This window comes from Palaemon carinicauda, chromosome 37, assembly GCF_036898095.1.
Source record: "Palaemon carinicauda isolate YSFRI2023 chromosome 37, ASM3689809v2, whole genome shotgun sequence".
In the NCBI taxonomy this organism is placed as follows: domain Eukaryota; kingdom Metazoa; phylum Arthropoda; class Malacostraca; order Decapoda; family Palaemonidae; genus Palaemon; species Palaemon carinicauda.
This window is the reverse complement of record NC_090761.1, coordinates 57364036-57390036: the sequence shown is the minus strand read 5'-3', so window position 1 is coordinate 57390036 and position 26001 is coordinate 57364036. Positions and strand designations below refer to the sequence as shown.

The 26001-nt window shown below is 49.3% G+C and overlaps 1 protein-coding gene across 3 annotated transcripts in view; it reads left to right on the top strand.

The window, feature by feature from the left end:
* The window catches only part of LOC137629711 (zinc finger CCHC-type and RNA-binding motif-containing protein 1-like), a 543938-nt gene that overhangs the window by 483997 nt on the left and 33940 nt on the right, over positions 1–26001 (top strand). For all 3 annotated transcript variants that reach the window (XM_068361276.1, XM_068361273.1, XM_068361275.1), the window contains exon 3: positions 3145–3348. In XM_068361276.1, the coding sequence (XP_068217377.1) occupies positions 3145–3348 (204 nt within the window). The remainder of the gene's footprint in view (positions 1–3144; positions 3349–26001) is intronic.

Below are 26001 nucleotides of genomic sequence, written 5' to 3'. Positions count from 1 at the left end.
AGATTTGGCTTTTCTCTGCTATAAGGGTGGTCAGCCTCTTCGGCTGCGTCTACCTCCTCGTGATTTGACAATGTTTTCATGTTCAAAGCAGGCATCTTCTTCTAAGCCTATTAATGCTGTGAAATTGAGTGTAACTATTCTTGCTCCACCAAGAATTGCATCTGAAAATACAGCCAGGCTGAATGTTTAGATTAACAAGTCTGAGAGCGCTGCTATGTCTCAGCGTGATGACGTCATTTTGCCTTGTCTACTCCCCCGCAACTTGAGCAGCCCAACAGGTCTAGGTAAGCTGCCACACCCAAGCATTGTGACGTCACTACACACGGCGCCATCTTGATGCTTGAATGTATTCCTCAGCGTTCTGGTAATACGAGAGTTGAGATGACAATGCGCCCACCAGGTTGTGGAATGCACGGTAGAATCTCCCAACATCGGTTCTCAGTTCCCCCTGAGTTTTACAAACTTTCGGCTAGGAAACAGCATTATGAAACCTTACCTTATGCCTTTAAGAACCTTGTGTTTTACGCTGAGAATAAGGCTATTAATAGAATAAATAGACCTCACTCTAGCACTTGATCTGACATTCATGATAATGTTAATATACAGTCTACAGAACATCATCAATTTTCAGATAATTCATTGCAGATTACAGAAGGTGGGTAAGGGGCATGGAAAGTTTACCCCCTGTCCAAGGATCAATCCCTCATCTGACATAGAGGAAAGGACTAAGGCACTGAGGGAAGGAAACAATAAAATGAATAAACTACAAGAGAAGAATAAACAATCAAGATGAAATATTCCAAGTAAGGTAACAATATTACATTTAGATCCTTCACACATAAAATAAAAACTTTAAAAAAACAAGAGGAAGAGATATAAGATAGAACAGCATGACTAAGTGTACTCCCATGCAAGAGAACTCTAATACAAGACAATTGGAAGGACATGGTACAGAGGCTATGGCACTATCCAAAACTGGAGAATAATGGTTTAATTTTGGAATGTCCTTCTAGAAGAGATGCTTACCATAGCTAAAGTCTTTCTTCTACCATTGCGAGGAGTAAAGTAGCCACTGAACAGTTAGATTGCTTTAGTTAACTCCTTGAGCAAAGAAGAATTGTTTGGTAATCTCAGTGTTGTCAGGTGTATGAGGAAAAGAGAATGTGGTTAGAATAGGCCAGACTATTCGGTGTATGTGTAGGCAATGGCAAAATGAGCCGGAAGGATGTTCGAGGAAGAATTAAGAACTTTTTTAAAACGAAATGAACTTATCTGGATGTTATTATCATCAGTGACTCACCGGAAGCCTCATTGCATGTGTGAGTACAAGCTCGGCTGATGTACCCTTTTTAAAGCCCTCGTGTCTACCTCTGAAGCCTCCCATTTTATCAAAATTGTGAGCCTCATTCGCTGCTTGAGGGGTTTTGATGAGCCTCCATTAGCGCTGACTGCTAACAGACAATGCGCTATCGATGCTACCTTTCCACGGTCTCATTTTCCCAGGCTCAGGTTTGTTGTTGATCTCTCTAACCAGACTCAGGATGCACTCAAGTTTCTGAACACTCAAGCAAAAAACTCGCTGAAGGCGAAGAGATCCTCAAAGCTTCCTGCATTACCTCTTTCACGTCATCATCATCTTCTCCTACGCCTATTTACGTAAAGGGCCTCGATTAAATTTTGCTAGTCGTGTCTGTCTTAAGCTTTTGATTCAATACTTCTCAATTCATCATCTCCTACTTCGTGCTTCATGGTCCTCAGCCATGTAGGCCTGGGTCATCCAACTCTTTTAGTGCCCTGTGAAGCCCAGCTGAACCTTTGGTGAACTAATCTCTGTTGGGGAGTGTGAAGAGTATGTCTAAACTAAACCATCTCCATCTACCCCTCAGCACATCTCATCCACATATAGCAATCGAGTAATCTCTCATATAGTTTCATTTCTACTCCTGTCCTGCCATTTAACTCCCAATATCCTTCTGAGGGCTATGTTCTCAAATCTACCTCTTTCACAACAGAGACATGTTTACGTTATCTCTGGAGCCTTTCAGAGTCCGCTTCCCATTGGTGCTGATGTGGCTGATCTGGTCCCATCTGTATTGGCAGATAGATTACCAAATCTTTCCGCCACAATTTCAGGACCAGAATTGGCTAACATGGTGGTAACAGCTATGTCAGCTATACAAACATGCTCGTGGATAGACCACTGGGCCGAAGCACTCTCTCGTTTTGTGGTAACACGAGATCTCAAGGACAAGCATGCACAGGAACAGTTCAAAGAGCTTTCGCAATCTGTCATTAAAGCCATAGAGATCTTCCATCAGAACTTTTTCCTTTGGAGAAATTGCGTTCTCTAAAGGGTTGACGCTGTCTTAGCTTGGTCCAGATACTGTATGTCAAGAACTTCTAAAGAAGGTTTTCTTCACCCCATATTTGATAATTGTTCAGGGCTGTCAACAAGCATGTACAGAACTAATTATTAAGAGAAGGCCTGTAAATTGATTAGGATCTAGTCCATAATACTCTCAACTCCAACATATGATGTAGCAAGATCTCTGAGATTTGCCAATGAAACTTTTATAGGATACTGTGGATATATTATCTAAGACAAAGCCTGAACCCTGTCTTCCTGAGCTTCCATCAGATCTAGATCTTCATCTATCTCCTTTTTCTCTATTTTCCTGTTCCTTCCTGCAGGTTTTAGTCTTTTCATTTACTGAACCTAGGACCAGTTAAGGTACTATTAATAGATGATAAAAGGTACTACACTTATTTCAAATGCACCTATAAAAATAAGTATTGTAAATTGTTCCTGTACAATATTATATAAAGTAAAAAAATGTAATTGATATGGGAAAGAAGTTTGTAATGTTTGGAAAATGATAGACACAAAAATACCGACCCACTGTGTTGCCAGAGTGCTGGTAAAGCCTTGATGCAAAGACTCAGGTAGAGGTGTCCTCTTCTTATTTTGTGGTATTTGAAAGTTTATAAGGAACCAAATAAGGATGTTGTAGTGTGTTTGTGATGAAACATGAAAGGTGTACATTACTTTATTATTTATTGTTAATATATCTTAGTTAACTTTTGATTACTAACACAGATGACTGTTATCATAATGTTTGATATAATTTTCTTTTCAACTTATAGGGTAACAATACTAAGGGAGAAGGAAAGTCATAAAAGTCGTGGCGTAGCATTTTTGCTGTTTTTGAAGCGAGAAGAGGCTCAGGCTTGCGTTCGAGGCACCAACAATTGTGAGATGTTTGGGAGGACTTTGAAAGCTAGTATTGCCAAAGATAATGGAAGAGCACCTGAATTCATCAGACGGAGAGAATACCCAGATAAATCAAGGTGAGTATAACTTGGTAAAGGGTTAAGTATGAAGTAATATTATGCCCAGCAATCCTGTATTGAGGTAATTTCATTTTTTTTTATTTGCACTTTATTGTCAATGATGACAACTACTTGTTAAGTATGAAGTTTTCCAGTTTTTTTTATAGATATTGTGTTGAGCTGGCACTTAAAAGTTCCTTTATCCTACTACTGGATCATAGGGACTGTAAGTTGTTTTTTTTTTTTAGAGAAAATCATAGTTAATAATAGAATGATCAAGGCATTAGAAAATCTAGGCAAAGAGTGGGTGCACACTACTCTAATGGAAAAAAATCTGTCATGTAGAGAAAATGCCAAGGGACTGGGATGATAGTTGGATGATTAAATTGTATAAACAAGAAAGAAACATGTTAAACTGTGGGCACTGCAGAGGAATAAAGTTTTTGATGCCTGTATTCAAAATACAGTAATAGAAAGAAGATTGAGAGATTTGATAGATATACATGTTAACAGTTTGGGCCTATGAAGAAAGGGGAAAGCACAGTTGATGCTATCTTTATAGTAAGACATGTCCAAGAGAAGTGCCTGAAAGGAAACAGTGAATTTTCAATATTAATCTTACCCGATAATCATGTAGCTGTCAACTCCGTTGCCCGACAGAATTCTACGGAAGGGATACGCCAGCGATCGCTATACAAGAGGGGGGTGTACTCACCAGCGCCACCTGTGGCCAGGTACTGCAGTACTTCTTGTTGACACCACCTCAATTTTTCCTCTGTCGTGCCTCCGGCTAGACCTACATGGATACGCTGTTGATTCTGGAGTTTTTGCTCACGATTTGGTGATGTATTTGCTCTAGAGTTTAGCTTTCGCTATTCAGGAAGTTTTATCATTAGCTTAGCTAGCTTTTGGAATTAATTTGATTAATTATGGTGACGAAGAGAGTATGAACTCTCTTTCACTTTTAAATGGCCGACCCTTCCCTTAGACGGAAGTGTTGGTGTCTAAGAGAGTATAGACTCTCTTTCTTAATTTTGCTTAACAAAAGTTATAGATTTATTTTATATCTCTCCGCCTTTTATAGGCCTCTTCGATTAACTTCCTTTTATTATAAACTTATTAAAATTAATTTTTATATTTGTTTATATTCGACCTTTCCTAATAGTAGGCGGTCTTTTCTTGGTACCGAAGTTAATTAACATTGAGCCCGTCATTTCGGTTTTACCTGTTAACATATTATGCTATTTTAATGTTTTTGAAAGAATTTCTTTGATAGTCTCGTACTGTTTTCAAAGTTGAACTAACGTTTTGTTTTGTCTCTGCAGTTGTTGACGTTCAGAACGTTCAACTTGCGCTCTATCGTTACGATAGAGAGAGAATTTTCACGGTGTCACGTTGCAGTAAGAGTAAACCGTTTCTAGCGTTTTGTTCATTCTTTCTTAGCTTAATGGTTTTAATTCTAATAAAGGAACTTTTTATTTGGGAAATCTTTCAGTTTTTTTCCTTTAACAATAATATGTTTTAACGATATATATGATTGGGCTCTTCTCTCAGGTTCTAAGTCAAGAGAGAGAGAGAGAGAGAGAGATAGAGACGGAGGGAGAGAGAGGAGGATAAACGTTTCGTTCAAGCGAGTAACGTTGTTATCGTTTTTGCTCTTCTCCCTAGTCTCTTTAGGGGAAGAAGGTAAACGTTTATAGAGTTTTATTCTTGTTCTCAAGCTTTATGCGGTGAGAGATTTTAAACGTAGTTTATTTGATCTAGTGTTTAGTCTCTTTCCAGCCACTGAATTATTTATCTTTCATTAGATTTTTCTGTTACATTGTAATTCTGTTTTCGCAATTACTAACTTTTAAGGAAGGATAGAATTGCGTGTTTCAGGTACAAACCACTTAAAGTTTCGAGTTCAGTGAAATAAGTGCAAACAGAAAATCAAAAGTGATAAGTGATAAGCGCAAAGTGTTACAGTGTTGCGTTCGAGGGTTCGTCTGTTCGTGCCAGTTGTTCGCCTAGTCTGGGACCTTTTACAAGCTCCCAAGCCCAGGGGAGAAGTAATGTCGAAGGACTTATGGGTTCAGCAGGCCTTGATCGACGAACAGACGTTTTCCCTCCGTGGTTTCGGGTGTATCTACACACGTTGCCGACGTGATCACCCCACCCACACAAAGACGAGAGAGCCCTTTTTTTCCTCGTCTTCGGAAGAGGTTTCTCGCAGAAACCATGGACCAAATCTTGCAGCTTTTAAGTGCAAGTCGGTCCCTTCCGCACAAGTCCAACTCCTAGGTGTAGCCATTAGCCCTGGGTCAGTTCGGACTTGCTGCAGTACGACAACTGCACACCTCCCAGAGAGGCAAGGTGGTATCGCAACAGGCAGTAGCTCCGTCTGTTGCCGCACCAGCTGTTTTAGACCCTCAGTCTCAACGGACAGTAGCTCCGTTTGTTGTTGTCTTTCTTAAACTCTAGTGGTCTATGCTGCAGACAATGCAGTCTCAGCTTGCGGTGTTGATGCAGGAGTTTCAGGCAGAGAAGGTTAATACACCTCCTCCTGCGAACGCTCCTCCTCCTCTGCGCAGTACAATCTGCCAGACGTATGAGGTTGAGGTTCCTCAAGCTACCTCCATGCGTGAGCTGCCGCGTTGGGAGTTGCCAGATACCAGCGCTGTGCAGCAACCTCCACTTTCCTTGAGGCAGGAGCCTCTTACCACGCAGCAACCTCCTCAACAATGGGGGCAGGAGCCTTATGCCTTACAACCTCCTCTACCCTTGAGGCAGGAGTATCTTGCATTACAACCACCCTCGAGGCAGCAACCTCTTGAGGTACGACAACCTCTACCATCCTTGAGGCAGCCACCTCAACTCTCGCAGCAACCACCTCCACTTTCCTCGAGGCGAGAACCTCAACTCTCGAGGCAAGCACCTCAAGAACCTCAACTCGTGAGTCAAGAGCCTCTCTCTGCGCAGCCACCTCAACCCTTGAGGCAAGCGCAACTCTTGAGGCAGGAACCTCATGCTATGAGTCAGCCACCTCAACGCATGCATCTGCCACTTTCTCCTCAGCTTGAGCCTCTTCCCATTCAACTTGAACCGCAGTCTATGCAGCATGAGCCTCTCTCTGCGCAGCTACCCCCTCAACCCTTGAGGCAGACGCAACTCTTGAGGCAGGAACCTCACAGGAGCCCCATGAGGCAGGAGCCTCATGCTATGCGGCATCCTCCTCAACCCATGAGGCAGGAGCCTCATGCTATGCGACATCCTATGGGCTCTCGTGGCATGGTTGGTTTCGACCTGGCCTTTCATTAGAAGGGGCTAGTGTTCGATCCCAAGTATGAGGTAGAAATTTATTTCTATTTGAACACGATGTTGTGTTGATATTTATCCATATTGACTCATTAGAGGTAATTTGAATGAATTACTACCAATTGTGTCACGTGGTGGCCCGGGGAAATCTGGTAAAACTCTCTGGTAAAGAGACTGATGTCTCACCAGGTAAATCCTCGGACAGCTAGATTAGTGTCAGGTTCAGTTTTCTTTTAAGCAGCATGAGCCTCATCCCATGCAGCATGAGCCTCATCCCATGCAGCATAAGCCACACGCCATGCAACATGCTCTGCTTACCTTACAGCATGCTCTACATACAGCATGCTCTGCATACAGCATGCTCTGCATACCTTACCGCATGCTTCTCAGTCACACATCTTTGGTTGTTGCCAACTCACTAGACTGTCAAGCAGTTTCATAACGTTGCCTTCTAGTCTGCTGCTTTTGCACCAGTGAAACCCTCACTGAGAGAACTTAGCTTTTCTCGGATATGGTTCCTGTAGATGAGAAAGTGCTATTCTCCCTCCTTCTGATATTCCCTTGAGGACTCTGTCATTTGGAGAGGAGCCTTTAGCTGCGTAGCCTCCTATGGACTTTTATTTAAGCATAACATGCTTCCAGGGAAGGTAATGGTTCCACTTCAGTCGCTAACCCCGTCTGTTACCACACCTGCTCCCATAGACCTTGAGCTGTGTTGCAAGACATGCAGTCCAAGCTTAGTCCTTGTTAGAGGATTTTTTGTTTACGGAGTCAGTGTGTCACTGGGAAGACGTTCAACAACCAGCAGAAGTGACTTGTTGTGACGCAGTGCGGCAACCTCAGCAACCCGATAAGGAGTTGTCTGTACGACCCAGACAGTCTAGACAGCTTCGGGTTGTCACTGTACTTCCTCGCTTCCCCATGGTTGACAGTTCACAGACTGTGCAGCAGTACCATGATCTTGTGTCCGGCTCCGTCAGACGACTGGCTTTTAAGAGCTCCCACAAGTCGTCGCTGTCTGGAGATTCTCAGATGGACTATGGATCTGACCAAGGAACTGGGCCTCCTGGTCAATTTTGAGGAGTCCCAGCTCGTCCCATCCCAGACCATTGTCTACCTGGGTATGGATCTTCAGAGTCGAGCTTTTCGGGCTTTTCCGTCGGCCCCAAGGATCTTCCAAGCCCTAGAATGCATCCAGAGCATGCTGAGAAGGAACCGATGCTCAGTCAGGTAGTGGATGAGTCTAACAGGGACACTTTCATCGCTGGCCCTGTTCATCGTGTTAGGGAGACTCCACCTCCGCCCCCTTCAGTATCATCTAGCTGCTCACTGGATAAAGGACATGACGCTAGAGACGGTCTCAGTTCCTGTTTCCGAAGAGAGGAGGTCTACTCTCGCGTGGTGTAAGAACAGCTTTCTTCTCAAGGAAGTCTACCTTTGGCTGTTCAGAAACCCGACCGCCGTCTCCTCTCGGACGCATCAGACACGGGCTGGGGTGCGACTTTGGACGGACAGGAATGCTCGGGAACATGGAATCAGGAGCAAAGGACACTTCACATCAATTGCAAGGAGTTGTTGGCGGTTCATCTGGCCTTGATAAACTTCAAGTCCCTCCAGCTTAACAAGGTGGTGGAGGTGGACTCTGACAACACCACAGCCTTGGCTTACATCTCCAAGCAGGGAGGGACTCATTCGTGGAAGTTGTTCTAGATCGCAAGGGACCTCCTCATCTGGTCAAAGATCGAAAGCTCACGCTGGTAACGAGGTTCATTCAGGGCGATATGAATGTCATGGCAGATCGCCTCAGCCGGAAGGGTCAGGTCATCCCCACAGAGTGGACCCTTCACAAGAATGTTTGCAGCAGACTTTGGGCCCTGTGGGGTCAGCCAACCATAGATCTGTTCGCTACCTCGATAACCTAGAGACTCCCGTTGTATTGTTCTCCGATTCCAGACCCAGCAGCAGTTCACGTGGATGCTTTTCTGCTGGATTGGTCCCATCTCGACCTGTATGCATTCCCGCCGTTCAAGATTGTCAACAGGGTACTTCAGAAGTTCTCCTCTCGCAAAGGGACACGGCTGACGTTGGTTGGCTCCGCTCTGGCCCGCGAGAGAATGGTTCATAGAGGTACTGCAATGGCTGGTCGACATTCCCAGGACTCTTCCTCTAGGAGTGAACCTTCTACGTCAACCTCACGTAAAGAAGGTACACCCAAACCTCCACGCTCTTCGTCTGACTGCCTTCAGACTTTCGAAAGACTCTCAAGAGCTAGGGGCTTTTCGAAGGAGGCAGCCAGAGCGATTGCCAGAGCAAGGAGAACATCCACTCTCAGAATCTATCAGTCTCAAGGGGAAGTCTTCCGAAGCTGGTACAAGGCCAATGCAGTTTCCTCAACCAGTACCACTGTAACCCAGATTGCTGACTTCCTGTTACATCTAAGGAACGTAAGATCCCTTTCAGCTCCTACGATCAAGGGTTACAGAAGTATGTTGGCAGCGGTTTTCCGCCACAGAGGCTTGGATCTTTCCACCAACAAAGATCTACAGGACCTCCCTAGGTCTTTTGAGACCTCAAAGGAACGTCGGTTGTCCACTCCAGGCTGGAATCTAGACGTGGTCCTAAGGTTCCTTATGTCATCAAGATTTGAACCTCTCCAATCAGCCTCTTTTTAGGACCTCACATTAAAAACTCTTTTCCTCGTGTGCTTGACAACAGCTAAAAGAGTAAGTGAGATCCACGCCTTCAGCAGGAACATAGTTTTCACATCTGAAACGGCTACATGTTCCTTGCAGCTCGGTTTTTGCTAAAACGAGCTTCCTTCACGTCCTTGGCCTAAGTCGTTCGAGATCCCAAGCCTGTCCAACTTGGTGGGGAATGAACTGGAGAGAGTACTTTGCCAAGTTAGAGCTCTTAGGTACTATCTAAAAAGGTCTTAACCTTTACGAGGACAATCAGAAGCCTTATGGTGTGCTATCAAGAAGCCTTCTTTTCCAAGGTCTAAGAACTCAGTTTCTTACTATTCAGGCTTCTGATTAGGGAAGCACATTCTCATCTGAAGGAAGAAGACCTTGCTTTGCTGAAGGTAAGGACACATGAAGTGAGAGCTGTGGCTACTTCAGTGGCCTTCAAACAGAACCGTTCTCTGCAGAGTGTTATGGATGCAACCTATTGGAGAAGCAAGTCAGTGTTCGCATCATTCTATCTCAAAGATGTCCAGTCTCTTTACGAGTACTGCTACACCCTGGGACCATTCGTAGCAACGAATGCAGTAGTAGGCGGGGGCTCAGCCACTACATTCCCATAATCCCATAACCTTTTAACCTTTCTCTTGAATACTTTTTATGGGTTGTACGGTCGGCTAAGAAGCCTTCCACATCCTTGTTGATTTGGCGGGTGGTCAATTCTTTCTTGAGAAGCGCCGAGGTTAAAGGTTGTGATGAGGTCCTTTAGTATGGGTTGCAGCCCTTGATACTTCAGCACCTTAGAGTTGTTCAGCCTCCTAAGAGGAACGCTGCGCTCAGTAAGGAAGACGAACTTATTAAAGGCAGAGTAATGGTTCAAGTCGACTTCCTTACCAGGTACTTATAATTTCATTGTTATTTTGAATAACTGATAATATGAAATACAGGATACTTAGCTTCTTGATATACATGTACACTGGTTTTCACCCACCTCCCTGGGTGTGAATCAGCTACATGATTATCGGGTAAGATTAATATTGAAAAATGTTATTTTCATTAGTAAAATAAATTTTTGAATATACTTACCCGATAATCATGATTTAATTGACCCACCCTTCCTCCCCATAGAGAACCAGTGGACCGAGGAAAAATTGAGGTGGTGTCAACAAGAAGTACTGCAGTACCTGGCCACAGGTGGCGCTGGTGAGTACACCCCCCTCTTGTATAGCGATCGCTGGCGTATCCCTTCCGTAGAATTCTGTCGGGCAACGGAGTTGACAGCTACATGATTATCGGGTAAGTATATTCAAAAATTTATTTTACTAATGAAAATAACATGTTTATATGTGTTTTGTAGATCTTGATAAGGCATGTGATAGGGTACCAAGAAGAGTAGTCTATTGGTGTTTGAGGAAGAGATGAGTATCAGAGAAATTTATAAATTTAGTGAAGATGATGTATGAGAGGCCAAGGAACACTATACAGATAAGATATGATATGGAAGTCTGAGTACTTTCCCTGAGTACTTAGTCTGTCAGTTGGTAAGATTAGTGAAAATGACAAATTTAGAAATAATTTGTATATTTCCTAACAATACAGACTTTAAGCTCTTTATTAAGGAATAAAACTTTTAGAGAGGTATTACTACCCCACTGCTAGTTAGTGGGGACGGGCAGTATGGGGTTAGTACTGGCTACCCAGCTCACACACACACACACACACACACACCTGTGTTCTCTCGTCATTTTTGATTACAGGCAGGACTTGCAGGGCAATAGGTGATGGCGGAACAAATTTGTATAGAGCTCAAGGTATATGTCCTTAGGAAGAATACAAATTATTTTCAAATTTCTTATTTGTTCCGTCACTAATACAAACCCTTTCACTCTTTATTAGGGAAGACTCACCCTAAGTTGGAGGAAGTCCTTAACCAACTGACTTGTTTTTTGCCCGTGGTGTTCCCCCTTGCTACGCACGTTTTTTAGAGGAATCACCCTGACACCTCGATAAACTTTCGTACATGTACATGATGACCAAGTTAGCCCACAAGTAAACTACTCAGTACTTGGTGGGCTAGGAACTTGATGGTCCTAGTACCCGAGCGTAGAAAGGTGGACATAGACTATCTTGCCTGTTCTAGGGACCAGTCATCTGTTTTGAACAGGTGTCCCACTTACCCTAACCATAGATTGAGCCATGAAGTAGCCTGCATGACATACCTCATGAGCCTCTCCGTGTTAAGGGCATCGCTCGCTGAGAAGTTCACTTGAAGTCTCGTAAGTCTCTGAAACGACATGCCCTTGGTCAGAGACACTGTCAATGGATTTAGGTAACGCTGCAAGGTTCTCATTCATTACAACATTGTAACTTGTCTATTGGACAAAAAGAGGAGGAAGGATTTTTTCTGACTCACTGGACTGTAAGGACTGTGAACTTCTGGCGATCTGTATAAAAGCCTTCTTTCTAGCCTCCTTCAACCCCCTCAACCAGGGAAGGGTTGCGCTGGTTTTGATAGATTTCTGTGTGCCAAGAGGTCCAAGACTGTCCTTACATTCAGGTGGTGGGATGGAAGGATCGTACAAGCCAGGAAAAATGTGGTCTGTTTCCTTCTGCTTTGTCGCCAAGATCTTAGTGCTTTCTGTTCTTGGGGTCGTGGTTTCCTGTCCATAATTGTGATCAGGGTCTTCCACCCATGAGCTTACACCCACAGGAGCTCAAGGTGGCTCGTTTTTTTATGCTATTGTGTCTTGCAGAGTCCTTCAATGTCTGATGTCTTTGTCTTGGATTGTGAGGACCCTGGTACTCGTTCTTGAACAGGTGCCGTTATCCTCGATGACCAGTTCAGGGGTACCATCTTCGAGTCCCTCCTCTACTTTGGCCAAGGAAGGAATTCGGTGAGTAAGGAAGGTCTCTTTGAACCCTACTTAGCTGTTGAAGGGCTTGAAGAACACGTAGTAGGGGAGATGAAAGAGGACCAAACTTCTTTTACCAGTAGAGCGGGTTGAACAGTTCGAACAATTTCAATTGGCAGCAGCGGGTAGGTCTTCATTAATGAGATCTCCCTCGGAGATCTTGAACCCATGCTGGTCCTGGGTTACAACGAGTCATCCAGGGGAGGAGTTGGCTGTATTTTTCGCCTCTTCTTCTTTGCTGGAACTATCGACGTTAGATCTAACTTCAAAAAGTCCTGCTGCAGCTTGCCCGAATTTGTAGGAGGATTACATACTGTTGGTCAGATAGGAGACAATACCATCGGAGCTTGCCGCTGCTGTGGTTTATCCGGAATTGAACTCCTTCGTCTCAGATCGGAAGGGGGAGAGGTAGACTTCAAGGTGCTTGATGCTTCCAGCGGGATCTGTGGAGTGCTCATCAAATCTTTACCCAAAGGAACTTGCAAAATTCCTTTCACTTCTTGTTGAACTGCTTTGACCAGTTCATGAAACCAGTGCATGTTCTTGCTGAAAGAAGGCCCGGTCATCATGGCCTCCTTAGGGAGTTCGCATTCCGGGGTTCGTCTTTAAGGAGTTTTTGCTGTTCTGTCTTCCTTGCTCAGGGGAGAGTGCTTGCACTTACCTGACTGAATGCGCACCGGCATGATGTCGTGTTTTGTCCTGGAGGTACGAACTGGTGTTTGTGGATTTGCCTCTGCTGACATAGAATTTCTCGGCGAGTGCGTTCTCTTCTCCTGACGAACCGAAGGACGCGAGGAAGAATTCTTTCATTCCCTGCTTTGTTGTTGTGTGCTGCTGCGTGGTCGCTGCGAGTGCGTTCTCTTCTCCTGACGAACCGAAGGACGCGAGGAAGAATTCTTTCATTCCCTGCTTTGTTGTTGTGTGCTGCTGCGTGGTCGCGAACAGCTATGTGATCACGTGTTGCTGCTTGGTCGTGGGCTGATCTGTGTTTGCAAGCTGCTGTGCAGTCGTGAGTTGTTCGTGATCGCAAATTGTAGTGTGATTATGAGCTGAAGAGGGGTCGAGACCTGGTGAGTTGATGCTTGGCCACGAGCTGGAACCTGGTCACGCTCTGGAAGAGTTTCTGTTGACTGTTGTCTGTGCACTTGCTCTGGATCTCGTTGATCGTTAAGGTCGACTCAAATGCGTGGATCACAAGCTGGCGATGACGAACACCCTGGCTCGCACTGGTCGTGGTCGGCGAGGGCTCATGAAGTCATCTGGTTACGCGTCGTCTGCTCATGCGTTGTCCCGCCAGAGTTTGGCGAGCGATCCTGCACTCTCCCGTAAGAGGAACAGGGCGAGTGCTGGAAGGGTGAGACATCTTGGGTGGATGAGTTATGCTGGTTGGGCGAATGAAGGACGAAGATTGCTGGATGCATTGAACTCACTGGCAAGTTATTACAGCTGTACCCAGCCTGCGTGCTATCTCTCATCTTGATCTGACGAACTGTCCTCCGAGGGGCTAGAGAAAGGCATAGACAAGTCTTAAACTCCTTTCATCGCCCCGCGCGGAGGAGACCTCTCAGGAGAAGACCTAACTAGTGAATGGAAAGGTGTCCCTTGAGTGGAGCAGGAATTTGCTTCGGACTTAGCACTTCTCTGCCAGCTGAGCAAACTCAGAATCAGGGAGTGTGCCGTCATCAGCTCGCCAAGGAGCAAGACTGAGGTCGTGCTGTGGGTTGGCCGCAAGTGACCTTCTCAAAGAAGACAGTGACGGTGGAGGCGAAGGAACTGAGACAGGTAGGGACACTAGAGACTAATAAGGACAGCCTCATCAACATACTCTAGAAAAATTATTAAGATATTCAAAACTTTTGGAAAACTGTATCTCCTGAGATATACAGTAGTTTACTATACTTGAGTGGAATTGTAAGGCCTGCAGATCAACTGACATTTAAAGGCTATTTGTTCCGTAACTGAAATACAAACCATGCTATTTAAAGTGGGTAATTACTTTCGGCGTAGCTGAAAGGACGAGCCATTAGAATTTTAACGAGGGTTTACTACCCCACCGCTAGTTAGCGGGGGTTAGGGAGGGTAGTTTGCTACCCTCCCCCCTCACACACCTGTATGGTAAGTTCACTTTGCTATCGGCTCGGTTGCTAGACGGACGTGTCCACTGTCACCCTCACCTACACGACAGCCATTATTAATCTATGCTTTTTGCTTTTTCGTTTCTAGAGTGTTGTGAAGTTGGCCTCTACAATGCGGAAGTGCCCTGGGTTACTTGAACGCCCTTGTGGGACCTTCATGTCGTCAATAGACACCAATCTGCACACCTTATGCCCTTATTGTAGGGGTCAACGGTGTGATAGTGGTAACGTATGTATTGAATGTAGGGAGTGGTCTACCTCCCAGTGGGAGAAGTTTTCCCGGCGCCTCAAGAAGAAGTCCAAACGGGATTTGTTCCGTAACCGAAATACAAATCACGCTATTTACATAGGGTTTACTTTTCGGCGTAGCTGAAATGACGAGCCATTAAGTTTTTAACGAGGGTTAACTACCCCCCTGCTAGTTAGCAGAGGGTAGGGAAGGGGTAGCTTGCTACCCCTCCCTCCCCACACACCTGTGAGTTGTCTCACTTCACTTTTTGGCTCGGACGAAGACAGACGTTGCTGTTTTTCGTCCTCGTTAATGACAGCCTTAATTTTCTTTTTGTCTTTTTCTAGTGCTGTGTGCTTGGTAGTGGCCTCGACCTTTGTCATCGTTATGCGCAAGTGCCCTGGATTCGCTGGCCGCCCTTGTGGGACCTTCATGTCAGCGGAGGACACCGATCCTCACACCCTTTGCCCGCAGTGCCGAGGCCGACGGTGTGATAGAGAGAATATGTGTGGTGAGTGCAGGGAGTGGTCTGCCTCCCAGTGGGAGAAGTTCGGCCGCCGGCGTAAGAAGAAGTCTAAGAGAGACCGTTCTCCTTCAGGGGCAACCTTGAAGAAGGAGGGCTCCAAGGACTCCTCTTCCGCTGCCAGAATCTCCCCCGAAGCTTCCACTCGAGCGGAGAGGGTGTTGCCTCCCTTAGCGTGGCAGCTCCCTCTTCTCCTCCGGGGGAGGATAATTTGGATTTTGAGGAATTTGACCAGACTGTTGCTAATGATGATTTGTTTCAGCTTTGGGCTTCCTTGGGGCTTAAGGGCACGCCCTCCAAGGAAGCCCTGTTTGACCTGATCCAGTTGGGGGCTGCGGTCAAACAGTCGCCGGTAATACCGGAGGTATTCCCTTCGGATTTTGTCGACACTGTTTTGGCCGAGCCTTCCGACGGGTCTGGTCAAACCCTTGATGATGCTCCTGTTGCGGACGTTGCTGATGGCCCTCCTCCTCCCTCCGAAGATCCTTCGAGGGGGGAGGTGGGTCCCACGGTCTCTCCTGTGGGCGGGTCTCCCCCTCGGGGGAGCGCGCTGACAGAGACTCCTCTTCGGAGGACTGATGACCTGGACTCCCTTCCTCGTGATCGTATTCGACGTAAGGCCCGTAGGCCTCTTCGCAGCAGAGGGCTTCCTTCTCCCTATAAAGGAGTTAGGAGGCGCCTCTTTGGGTCGTCCTCTCCTGATCCTCCCACTGAGGAGGAACCTCCCCGTCAGGAGCAACCCGTCACAGCAGCGCCCCTTGACATCTCCGCAGATCGTTCGCGATCCCCTACGCCTGCCAGACCTTCCGACCTGCCTTCTCCGTTCCTGGCCGCAGATGCAGTTTGGGCGCCTTCTCATCCTGTTATCCAACAGGCACCGATCCCTTCGGGGTTAAGGGACTCTACTCACGGTGTGGGTAAGTCCCTTGCGCGTCAGGGTTCCCCTGCGCGCCCACCTGCGCGTTCGCGTGCAGTAGCGCTCAAGCGCTCTCCAGAGTCAAAGTCTTCGGACTTAACTCGCCAGCGCTCTCCTGTTCGGTAGCGATCACCTGCTCGCCAGCGCTCCCCTGCGCGGCAGCGATCACCTGCTCGCCAACGCTCTCCTTCTCGCAGGTCTCCTGCGAAGCAGCGCCCTCGTGTTCCTGATGTGCGCATTGCGCGCCATCGTTCTCCTGTGTGCAGCCGCGCTATTGATCAACCTGTGCCTGCTGTGCGCCAACGTTCATCATCTCGTCCACGATCGCCTGATCTGGACTTAGGCAAGGGTACTAACCCGTCGCCTCGCCCTCGCGCCCCTGTGGCGCCCTTCTGCTCCAGCGCAACAGCGAGCTAAAGCTCCTGTTCGCGAGCGATCGCCTGCGCGTTGTTCCACCTCTTCAGATGTGCGCGGAAACCTTACTGCGCGCCAACGTTCTCCTGCGCATTCACGCGATCACTCGCCTGTGCGCGAGCGCTCTCCTGAGCGCCCTCGCCCTTCCCAGCCTGATCGCCTAAGGCCTCCGACTCGCCCGCGCGATAAATCGCCTGCGCGCAGTCGTTCGCCTGTTTGTGGTTCGCTCCTTCGTTCTCCTGAACGCACGCGACATCGCTCGCCATCGCGCCAGCGTTCTCCGACGCGCCAGCGCTCCCCGCCTGGCAAACGCTCGCCAAGTTGCTCGCGACTTCTTTCGCGTTCTCCTATGCGCCACCATCGATCGCCTAGTGCTCAGTGCACACCTTCACCCGCGCGGTCTCGTGCTCCTTCACGTGCGCGCCAACGCGGTCGCTCGCCATCGCGCCATCGTGTCCTTTCGCCCACGCGCCGTCTCGCCCGCGCGCTCACGCGCCCCCTCGCCCGCGAGCGTACGCACCCACGCGCATTCTTCCACACGCGGCAATGCGCCCGCGCTTCGGAAATCGCCCGCGCGCGATTCCTTGAATGCTTTTTTGCGTGAAGACCGTCGCGATTCCCTTTCCCGCAGGGAACATCAGCGCGGCCAACCGACAGAGACAAGGACTTCCAGAGCGGCCTCTGGATCGCCTCCGCGCAAGCGTAGGTTTTCTCACCAGGACCAGGACCAGGAAGGATCTACGGAGAGGTCCATGCAACACTCTCTTTCCTCTTCTTCTTTTCAGGCAGGCCCCGTGGTGTCCACTCCGAAGGGTCAGGAGATCCCCTTCCCTCCAGCGGGAATAACTGACACTGCGTCAGTTACTCGCCAGCCTTGGTTCCGTCACATTATGAATGCAGTGGTCCAGGCTGTGAAGCCCACCTTCGTTGATATGGGACTTAAACCAACGGCAGGCTCTCCCCCGCTGAAGAGAAGGAGAGAAGTGGACTACGTGGTGACTTCTCCTCGGGTGAAGTTGGCTCCCAAGAGGTCGGTTAGGAGGACTCCTACGCCTTCTCCTACGCGTGCTGTTTCTCCTTCTCCTGTGGACGTGTTATCTCCTTCCTCAGGAGAGTCCAGCGAGGCAGGGTTATCTCCCACGGCACCAATGGGAGGAACCCCTCCTCTTCGGAGAGAAGCTGCTCGCGAGGATGCCCCCTTCCGGACCTCTTTGCTGGAGTCCTGTATTCCTCCTAGGAGGGAGCCCAAGGACTCCAAGACGATTCCTAAATCATCATCCAGGATACGTCCAGAGCCAACTAAACCCCAGGAGGACGTCCACGTTTCTCCCCAAGATGAGCCTTTGGGGACCGGAGACTTAGCTGCCAGTCCGCAAGGAGGAGACCAGTTCGAGTCGGAACACGCTTTCTGGCAGGTCCTAAGCTTGATGAGGCAACTCAACAAGTTTAAGGACCCGGAGACTGCCCCTCGTCAGGGCAAGGACACGGTGCTAGACGAAGTCTATGGCACTCAGAAGCCCCTTAAGTCCAGCGCAGCTTTGCCTTGGTCCAAAGGGGTGAAAGGGGCCAGGGACAGAGTCGAAGCCCAGCTCTCCGAGCTCGCCTCCTCCGGTCGTTCTTCTGCCGGGTTCAAACTCCTCCCACCTCCTCGAGTACATCAGAGGAGGTACTTTGAGATCATGGGGGAGTTCAGTATGGCCCTTCCGCTCCACCATTCCGTGGAAGAGCTGACCAGGGGAACTCCTCTCGAGAAGCTCTCCGCCTGGCAAGTGACGTTCTCGGCGTCGGAGATCCTGAACCTTGAGAAGGTCGCGAAGAGTGCCTAGCAGGCAACCTCGTGGCTGGACGTTTGGATGGGATCTCTGGGTATCCTTTTGCGCTCTGAGGATCTGTCCAAGGAGAGCAATAGGAAGGCTTTGGAGACCTTCCTCCTCTTGGGCACGCGTTCGATCGAGTTCCTCGCTCACCAGGTAGCTAACCTGTGGGCTAACTCGATCCTCAAGCGTCGCGACGCAGTGACCGAGAGGTTCCATCCGAAGGTCCCCGCCGTGGACGTCTGCAGGCTCAGGCACTCCTCCATTACTGGGAGGGATCTGCTCGAGCCCAACAATATAGAACGAACAGCCGAGAGGTGGAGGAGATCGAATCAAGATTCTCTCCTCCAGAGGGCCCTGACATCTAGGCCCTACAAGCCTCCGGCACCTCAACAGCAACAGCAGCCTCGCAAGACATCGAAGCAGGCTCCGGCAGCTAAGACAGGGGTGTCTAAGCCGCAGCCCTTTCAGACCAAGGACAGAAGGCGTGGCAAGTCCTCTAGGGGAGGTAAGAATCCTAGAGGCAGCGGCCGAGGCCGCAAGCACAAGGATTGGCAATCCCCCCGCGTGTCCACCTGTGGGGGGATGCCTGAAAAGTTGCGTGCACAGGTGGCAGCAACTTGGGGCCGATTCTTGGACGGTCTCTGTGATCGGCCAAGGTTATCGTGTCCCATTCATGACATCTCCACCTCCCCTGACAGTGAATCCAGTGCCGCTGAACTCCTATGCCTTGGTATCGGCAAAGGGGTTAGCCCTTCAGGCAGAAGTCGAGACCATGCTCAAGAAGGATGCTCTCCAGGAGGTCGACGACGGCTCCCCAGGCTTCTTCAGTCGACTCTTTCTTGTAAAGAAGGCGTCTGGAGGCTGGAGACCGGTCTTCGTCCTCTCAGCCCTGAACAAGTTTGTCAAGCAAACTTCGTTCAGCATGGAGACAGCAGAGACGGTCAGACTTGCAGTGAGACCGCAAGACTTCATGTGCACACTGGATCTGAAGGACGCGTACTTCCAGATCCCAATCCATCCGTCTTCCAGGAAGTACTTGAGATTCAGCCTAGACAGCAAGATCTACCAGTTCAAGGTGCTGTGTTTCGGTCTCTCCACAGCTCCTCAAGTGTTCACCAGAGTGTTCGCTTTGATTTCGTCTTGGGCGCGCAGGAACAGCATACGTCTCCTCCGTTATCTGGACGACTGGCTGGTCCTTGCAGACTCGGAGTCGACCCTTCTTCAACACCAAGACAGACTTCTGGAGGTTTGCCGAGACCTGGGGGTCATGGTAAACCTCGAGAAGTCCTCTCTGCTTCCGACGAAATGACTGGTATATCTAGGCATGATATTAGACACCGATCTCCACAAAGCCTTTCCATCGGACGACAGGATAGCAAGGCTGAGGAAGGTCGCAGAACCTTTCCTCAGGCGGGAAGAGCTTCCGGCTCATTCGTGGTTGCGTCTTCTAGGTCACCTTTCCTCCCTGGCATGTCTAGTTCCGAACGGCCGCCTCAGGATAAGATCCCTGCAAAGGCGGCTAAAGTCCTGGTGGAATCAGGGCTCCGATTCTCCGGACTTTCTGGTCCCTATAGGACCCACGGAACTGACGGACCTTCAGTGGTGGCTGGACGACGTGAACCTCCGGAAGGGAGTGGATCTTCTCGTCCTCCCCCCTGAATTGACTCTGTTTTCGGATGCGTCAAAAGAAGGGTGGGGGCCCCACGTTTTGAACCAAAGGATCTCAGGCCTCTGGTCAGAATCAGAAAGGTACCTCCACATCAACCTGCTAGAAATGAAGGCAGTTTTCCTGGCTCTTCAACAGTTCCAAAGGACCCTGGCGGGTCACTCCGTAGTGGTGATGAGCGACAACACTACGGTAGTGGCTTACATCAACAAGCAGGGAGGTACTTTTTCGCAGCAGCTATCCCATCTTGCAGTAGAGATTCTGAGGTGGTCCGAAGTCCACTCGGTCACACTTTCGGCTCGCTTCATTCCAGGCAAGAGGAATGTGCTCGCCGACAGTCTGTGCAGAACGAAGCAGATAGTGAGTACCGAGTGGTCTTTGGATCCTCAGATAGCCGACAAAGTCCTGACTTTGTGGGGTTCCCCGACAGTAGATCTGTTCGCGACAGCCTTGAACTCCAAGCTGCCCCTGTACTGCTCTCCAGTCCCGGACCCCAAGGCTCTCTGGCAAGATGCCTTTCAGCAGAGGTGGGACAACATCGACGTTTACGCCTTCCCACCTTTCTGTCTGATGAGAAGGGTGCTCAACAAGACCAGAGTATCGGTCAATCTCTCCATGACTCTTGTAGCTCCGCTGTGGCATCACGCGGAATGGTTCCCGGACCTTCTGCAGCTCTTGACGGAACTTCCGAGGGAACTCCCCCCACGACACGAGCTACTCAGACAACCACACTGCAACATCTTTCACAGGGCCGTAGCGTCGCTTCGGCTTCACGCCTGGAGACTATCCAGCGTGTCCTCACGGAGAGAGGATTTTCGCAGCAGGTTGCGGACAGGATGTCTCGACACCTACGCAAATCCTCTATCGGAGTCTACCAGGCAAAGTGGAAAGTCTTCTGTGGTTGGTGTCGTGGGAGGGGTATCTCTCCACTCGATGCCACTATTCCAGCAATAGCGGAGTTTCTTGTGTATTTACGGGAGGAAATGCGCCTTTCAGTCCCAGCGGTGAAAGGCTATCGCTCAGCTTTAAGTCTGGCGTTTGGGCTGAAAGGAGTGGACATTTCCTCTTCGTTAGAACTCTCTCTACTCATACGCAGCTATGAGCTTACCTGCCCTCAGTCAGAAGTAAGACCTCCTCCTTGGAACGTGGTTCAGGTCCTCAGGGCTCTGAAGAGAGCCCCGTTTGAACCATTACGCCAGGTGTCTGATCGCCACCTGTCTTGGAAGACTGCTTTCCTGCTCGCTTTGGCCTCGGCCAAGCGGGTCAGTGAACTTCATGGTCTTTCTTATGACGTCGCCCATTCAAGGGGATGGGGGGAGGTAACGTTCAAGTTCGTCCCTGAGTTTGTTGCCAAGACTCAGAATCCCGGGGTGTCGGACCCTAGGTTCGACTCCTTCAGGGTAACGAGTCTTCGTTCTGTAACAAGTGACCCAGTCCATCTGTTACTTTGCCCAGTAAGGAGTCTGAGACATTACTTGAAGAGAACAGCTGTAGTCCGTCCTCAGGTGCAAGCGTTATTTGTAAGCACAGGAAGGACGAAGAGGAGGGTCACCAGGAACACCATCTTGGCCTGGATCCAGAAGGTTATCCAACACACCTTGGATCCTGACCCTCCTCCGTCACGCCGCCCTAGAGCGCACGATGTCAGGGGCATCGCTACGTCCCTGGCATTCAAGAGAAATTTCTCTGTGACGCAGGTTTTGCAAGCTGGGGTGTGGAAGCGCCAGACGATGTTCACAGCCCACTACCTGCAGGACGTGACCCACAGGAGCTTCGATACATTCTCTATTGGCCCTGTGGTGGCTGCACAACAGCTGGTCTAACCTCAGGCTCCTTAATGGACAGGTAGCAGAAGGTTGGGGGCATTGTTACCCGGTTTTTGTCTGCGTGATTGAAAGAGTATGTCTGGCCCTTACTTCTTTCTTCATTCTCCCCTCCCTAGGGGAAAGCAGCATCCTGGTCTCTGCATAGCTGACCTCAACCTCTGCAGGTAAACCATGCTCCCTTGTGCTCCTAGTATTAATTATGATACTGTTTGCGTCCCCCATACCCTGACGAGGTGGTATTGGGAACGTCCTAGCCTAGATTTCTATCTAAAGAACTCCAGGTCAACTTCCTAGGACGAGTCACAACTTCCTCCACTCACAACTTATGTAGGCCGCGCATCCGTAGCAAGCTTCGGAGAGTGCGAGGTGCAGGGACCCCTTTTCTCGAGTGCTGCTCACTCGGTTTTCGGGTCCCCGGGTAAAGCCAAAGCCAGTAAGGCTGGGGGCTTTCCGCCCTTCCTAAGGGGTAAGTCACCCTATGTAAATAGCGTGGTTTGTATTTCGGTTACGGAACAAATGACAAATTCGGAGATAATTTGTATTTTTCCTAACCATACAAACCTTAGCTATTTACACATATTTGCCTGCCAGCCCTGTCCCCCAAGTCAAGTCCTACCTCTAAGTGAAGTGAGACAACTCACAGGTGTGTGGGGGGGAAGGGTTAGCAAGCTACCCCTTCCCTACCCCCTGCTAACTAGCTGGGGGGTAGTTAACCCTCGTTAAAAACTTAATGGCTCGTCATTTCAGCTACGCCGAAAAGTAAACCCTATGTAAATAGCTAAGGTTTGTATGGTTAGGAAAAATACAAATTATCTCCGAATTTGTCATATTTCTCCTTCAAAGGTTTCTTTGAAGAAGGAAAATCCTAAGGGCTCTTCTTCCGTAGCCCAAACCTCCTCTGAAGCTCCCACTCTGTCAGCTTCTTGCGAGAGGCCATCGAGTGGTAGCGTAGGCCGTACTGTTGTTGACCGATCTCGGGGTTTGGGAGAGGGAGTTGCCTCCCATAGCGAGGCAGCTCCTCCTCCTCCCCCCGGGGGAGGATTTAATTATTTCTCCTTCTGCTAATGTAAATAATGATGATCTTTTGCAGCTTTGGGCTTCCTTGGGGCTTCAGGGCTCGACCTCCAAGGAAGCCCTGTTTGACATGATCAGGTTGGGAGCAGCTGTCAAACAGTCACCGGCGGTAGCAGAGGTTGACCCTCTGTCTATTGTCGAGGCTGTTGTGGCAGAGGCTTCCAATGAGAGTGTTCAAACCCCTGCTGCTGTTGTGGCTGAAGGCTTAGCTCCCCCCTCCGAACATCCTTCGAGGAAAGAACTAAATCCAACGGTCTCTCCTTTGGGTGATTCTCTCCCCCGGGGGAGTTCACTGACAGAGACTCCTCTTCGATCTCCTGCTCGCCAGCGCACCTCTGCGCGCCCTCAGCCTGACGCACACCATGCACGCCTTCGGTCTCCAGCTCGTCAGCGCTCTCCTGTTCGTCAGCGATCTCCTGTGCGCCAGCGCTCTCCTACTCGCCAGCGCTCGCCTGCACGCCATCGCTCGCCTGCTCGCCCTCGATCTTCGGATCAGGGCTCCAGAGGGAAGACTTCTTCCTCCCCTGCTCGGCAGCGCTCTCCTCCACACCACCGATTGCCGACGCGCCACTGGATCTCGCCTGCTCGCCATCCCGTGCCTACGCGTCATCGCCCGCAGTCTCCATCGCGCGCCCACGTGCCCACTGCCAGAACTACGGTTCCAGATGAGCGCCCTCCTGCGAGCCCGCGTGCTAGGGATATTTCCCCTGCGCGTGCGCGCCCAACGGCTTCGCCCTTACGGGCCCTTCAGGATCCTGTGGCTGCACACCATCTGAGGTCTCCAGAATGCGCACCTGCGCGCCAACGCGCCCCTTCACCTTCGCGCCCTGACGCCTACGTGCCCACGAGCTCCTTCTCCTGCGCGCCATCGTTCGCCAACGCGCGCCCTCTCCCATGCACCAACGCGCACCCTCACCTATGCGCCATCGCTCGCCCGTGAGCCCATGCGCGCCCTCGCCATCGCCCACGCGCGTGCGAGCTATCGCCCGCCCCAGATCTAGGCAATAGCCTTATCGCGCGAACGCCAGTGTGATGCCCAGTGCGATGCACAGTGCGTTTCCACACAAGATCCTGCAGTACAACGTGCAGTCAGGTCATCTTCATCGCGTCCCCCCCCCCCCCCGTAAGCGCAGGACAGCGCGCTCAACGGAGGGAGAGAAATCTCCGGACAGGTCCGGGAACATTTCTTCCACAGCTTCTCCCTTTCAGGCAGACCCTGTTGTAGTTTCCACTCCTAGGGATCTTACGATCCCCTTCCCTCCAGAGGGTGCGCTGTCAATCGGCAGCCCTGGTTTGGGCCCTTGATCAGAGCGGTTGCGCAGGCTTTCAAGCCCGCTTTCTCTGAACTAGGCCTCAAATCAGCGGCAATCTCGGCCCCCCTGAAGAGGAAGAGAGGAGTGGACGACGTGGTAACTTCTCCAAGGCCGAAACTGGCTCCTCGGAAGTCGTCGAGGAAGGCTCCCTCCCCTCCCCAGACTTTCTCTCCATCCCCTGTGGACGAGGATTTTCCGTCCTCAGGGGATTCACGTGAGGTGAGGCGTTCTCCCATTGCACCAATGGGAGAAACCCCACCTCGCGCTGAGAAGTCTCCTCAGGTGTAGGTGGAGAAGAGCCCCCCACCATCTTTGTTGGAATCCTGCATCCCTCCCAGGAGGGAGTCGAAGGACTCCAAGACGATTCCGAAATCTTCGTCGAGGATCAGACCAGAGCCAGCTAAGCCCGCGGAAAACATCCACGAGTCCCCCCAAGAAGACCTTGTTGCTAGTCCATCAGGAGGAGAGCCACAAGAGTCGGAGCATGCCTTCTGGCAAGTTCTGACTCTGATGAGGAACCTTAACGGATTCTCGGATCCAGAGATTCCTCCTCGAGAGGGCAAGGACACGGTTCTGGACCGAGTCTTTTGTACCCAGAAGCCCCCTAAAGCCAGCGTGGCTTTGCCTTGGTCCCAGGGGGTCAAGAGTGCCAGAGATAAGGTCGAGAGCCAGCTCTCCGAGCTAGCCTTCTCCAGCCCTTCCAGTGCCGGAAACAAACTCCTCCCACCTCCTCGTGTCCACCAGAGGATGTAATTCGAGATCATGGAGGAGTCCTGTTTAGCTTTTCCCCTCCACCACTCGGTGGAAGAGCTCTCCAGGGGTGCTATAATATTGTTTTGTCCTTTTGCTCTTTCATACCTCACTCTGAACCGTTTGTCTGGTGATCTTTTCATACTTTGTTTACTTACCTGATGGAGGGACAGTCAAAGCAACTTATCAAGTAATTCTCTGTTTCTTTTGTATTTCCTTTTGTTTATTCCATTTGTATCTATTTGGTTTAATTAGATTTACTTTGAGGATCTAACATAGTTTGTATTACAATTATTATGGGGTCTGCTAATTATGTTCATGGTTGTTTCAGGGAATAATCTACTGAAGTTTAAGTTGAATAAAGCTTTGGTAGCAGCAGCCAAGTCTTTTAATGTCACAACAATTTATTCAACTTTTACTATGGAGAAACTATTGAAGCCTGCCCGTTTGGATCTGGACCCTAGCCTCCCTTCTGCAGCAAAGGAATGGCGGCATTGGCGCAAGACGTTTTCCAACTTTATTCAAGAATGTGGTGAAAGGGCACCAAATAAATTAAGGACACTCGTGAACTATGTCAGTCATAATGTGTATGAATACATTGAGGAGTGTGTGGATTATGATACTGCCATTTCCACGTTGGAAAAATTATATGTTAAGGCACCTAATGAAATATTCACCAGACATTTACTTGCTACTCGCCAACAAAAGGCAGGGGAAACTTTGGATGAGTTTCTGAGAGAATTGCGTAAACTAGGTAAGGACTGTAATTTAAAGTCAGTTAGTGCAGATCAATGCAGAGAGGAGTTGATCAGGGATGCTTTTATAAATGGCCTGGCCTCACCTATGATTCGGCAACGTCTTCTCGAAAATAAAACTCTAGACTTACAGGCAGCTTATGACCAGGCTTACTCTTTAGACCTAGCCCAACGTAATGCTAGTTTTTACAGTCACATGCTTCCTCATGTTGGGCATACTGCTGCTGTGGTTACATCGGATCATGCACTTATTACAGATGATCATGTGAAGAGTGGACCAATGTCTGAGAGCTGTGAGGTAACTGCTGGAACTCAAGTATTAGCGACTACTCTGTCCATGAAGAGAAAGTGCTTTTTTTGTGG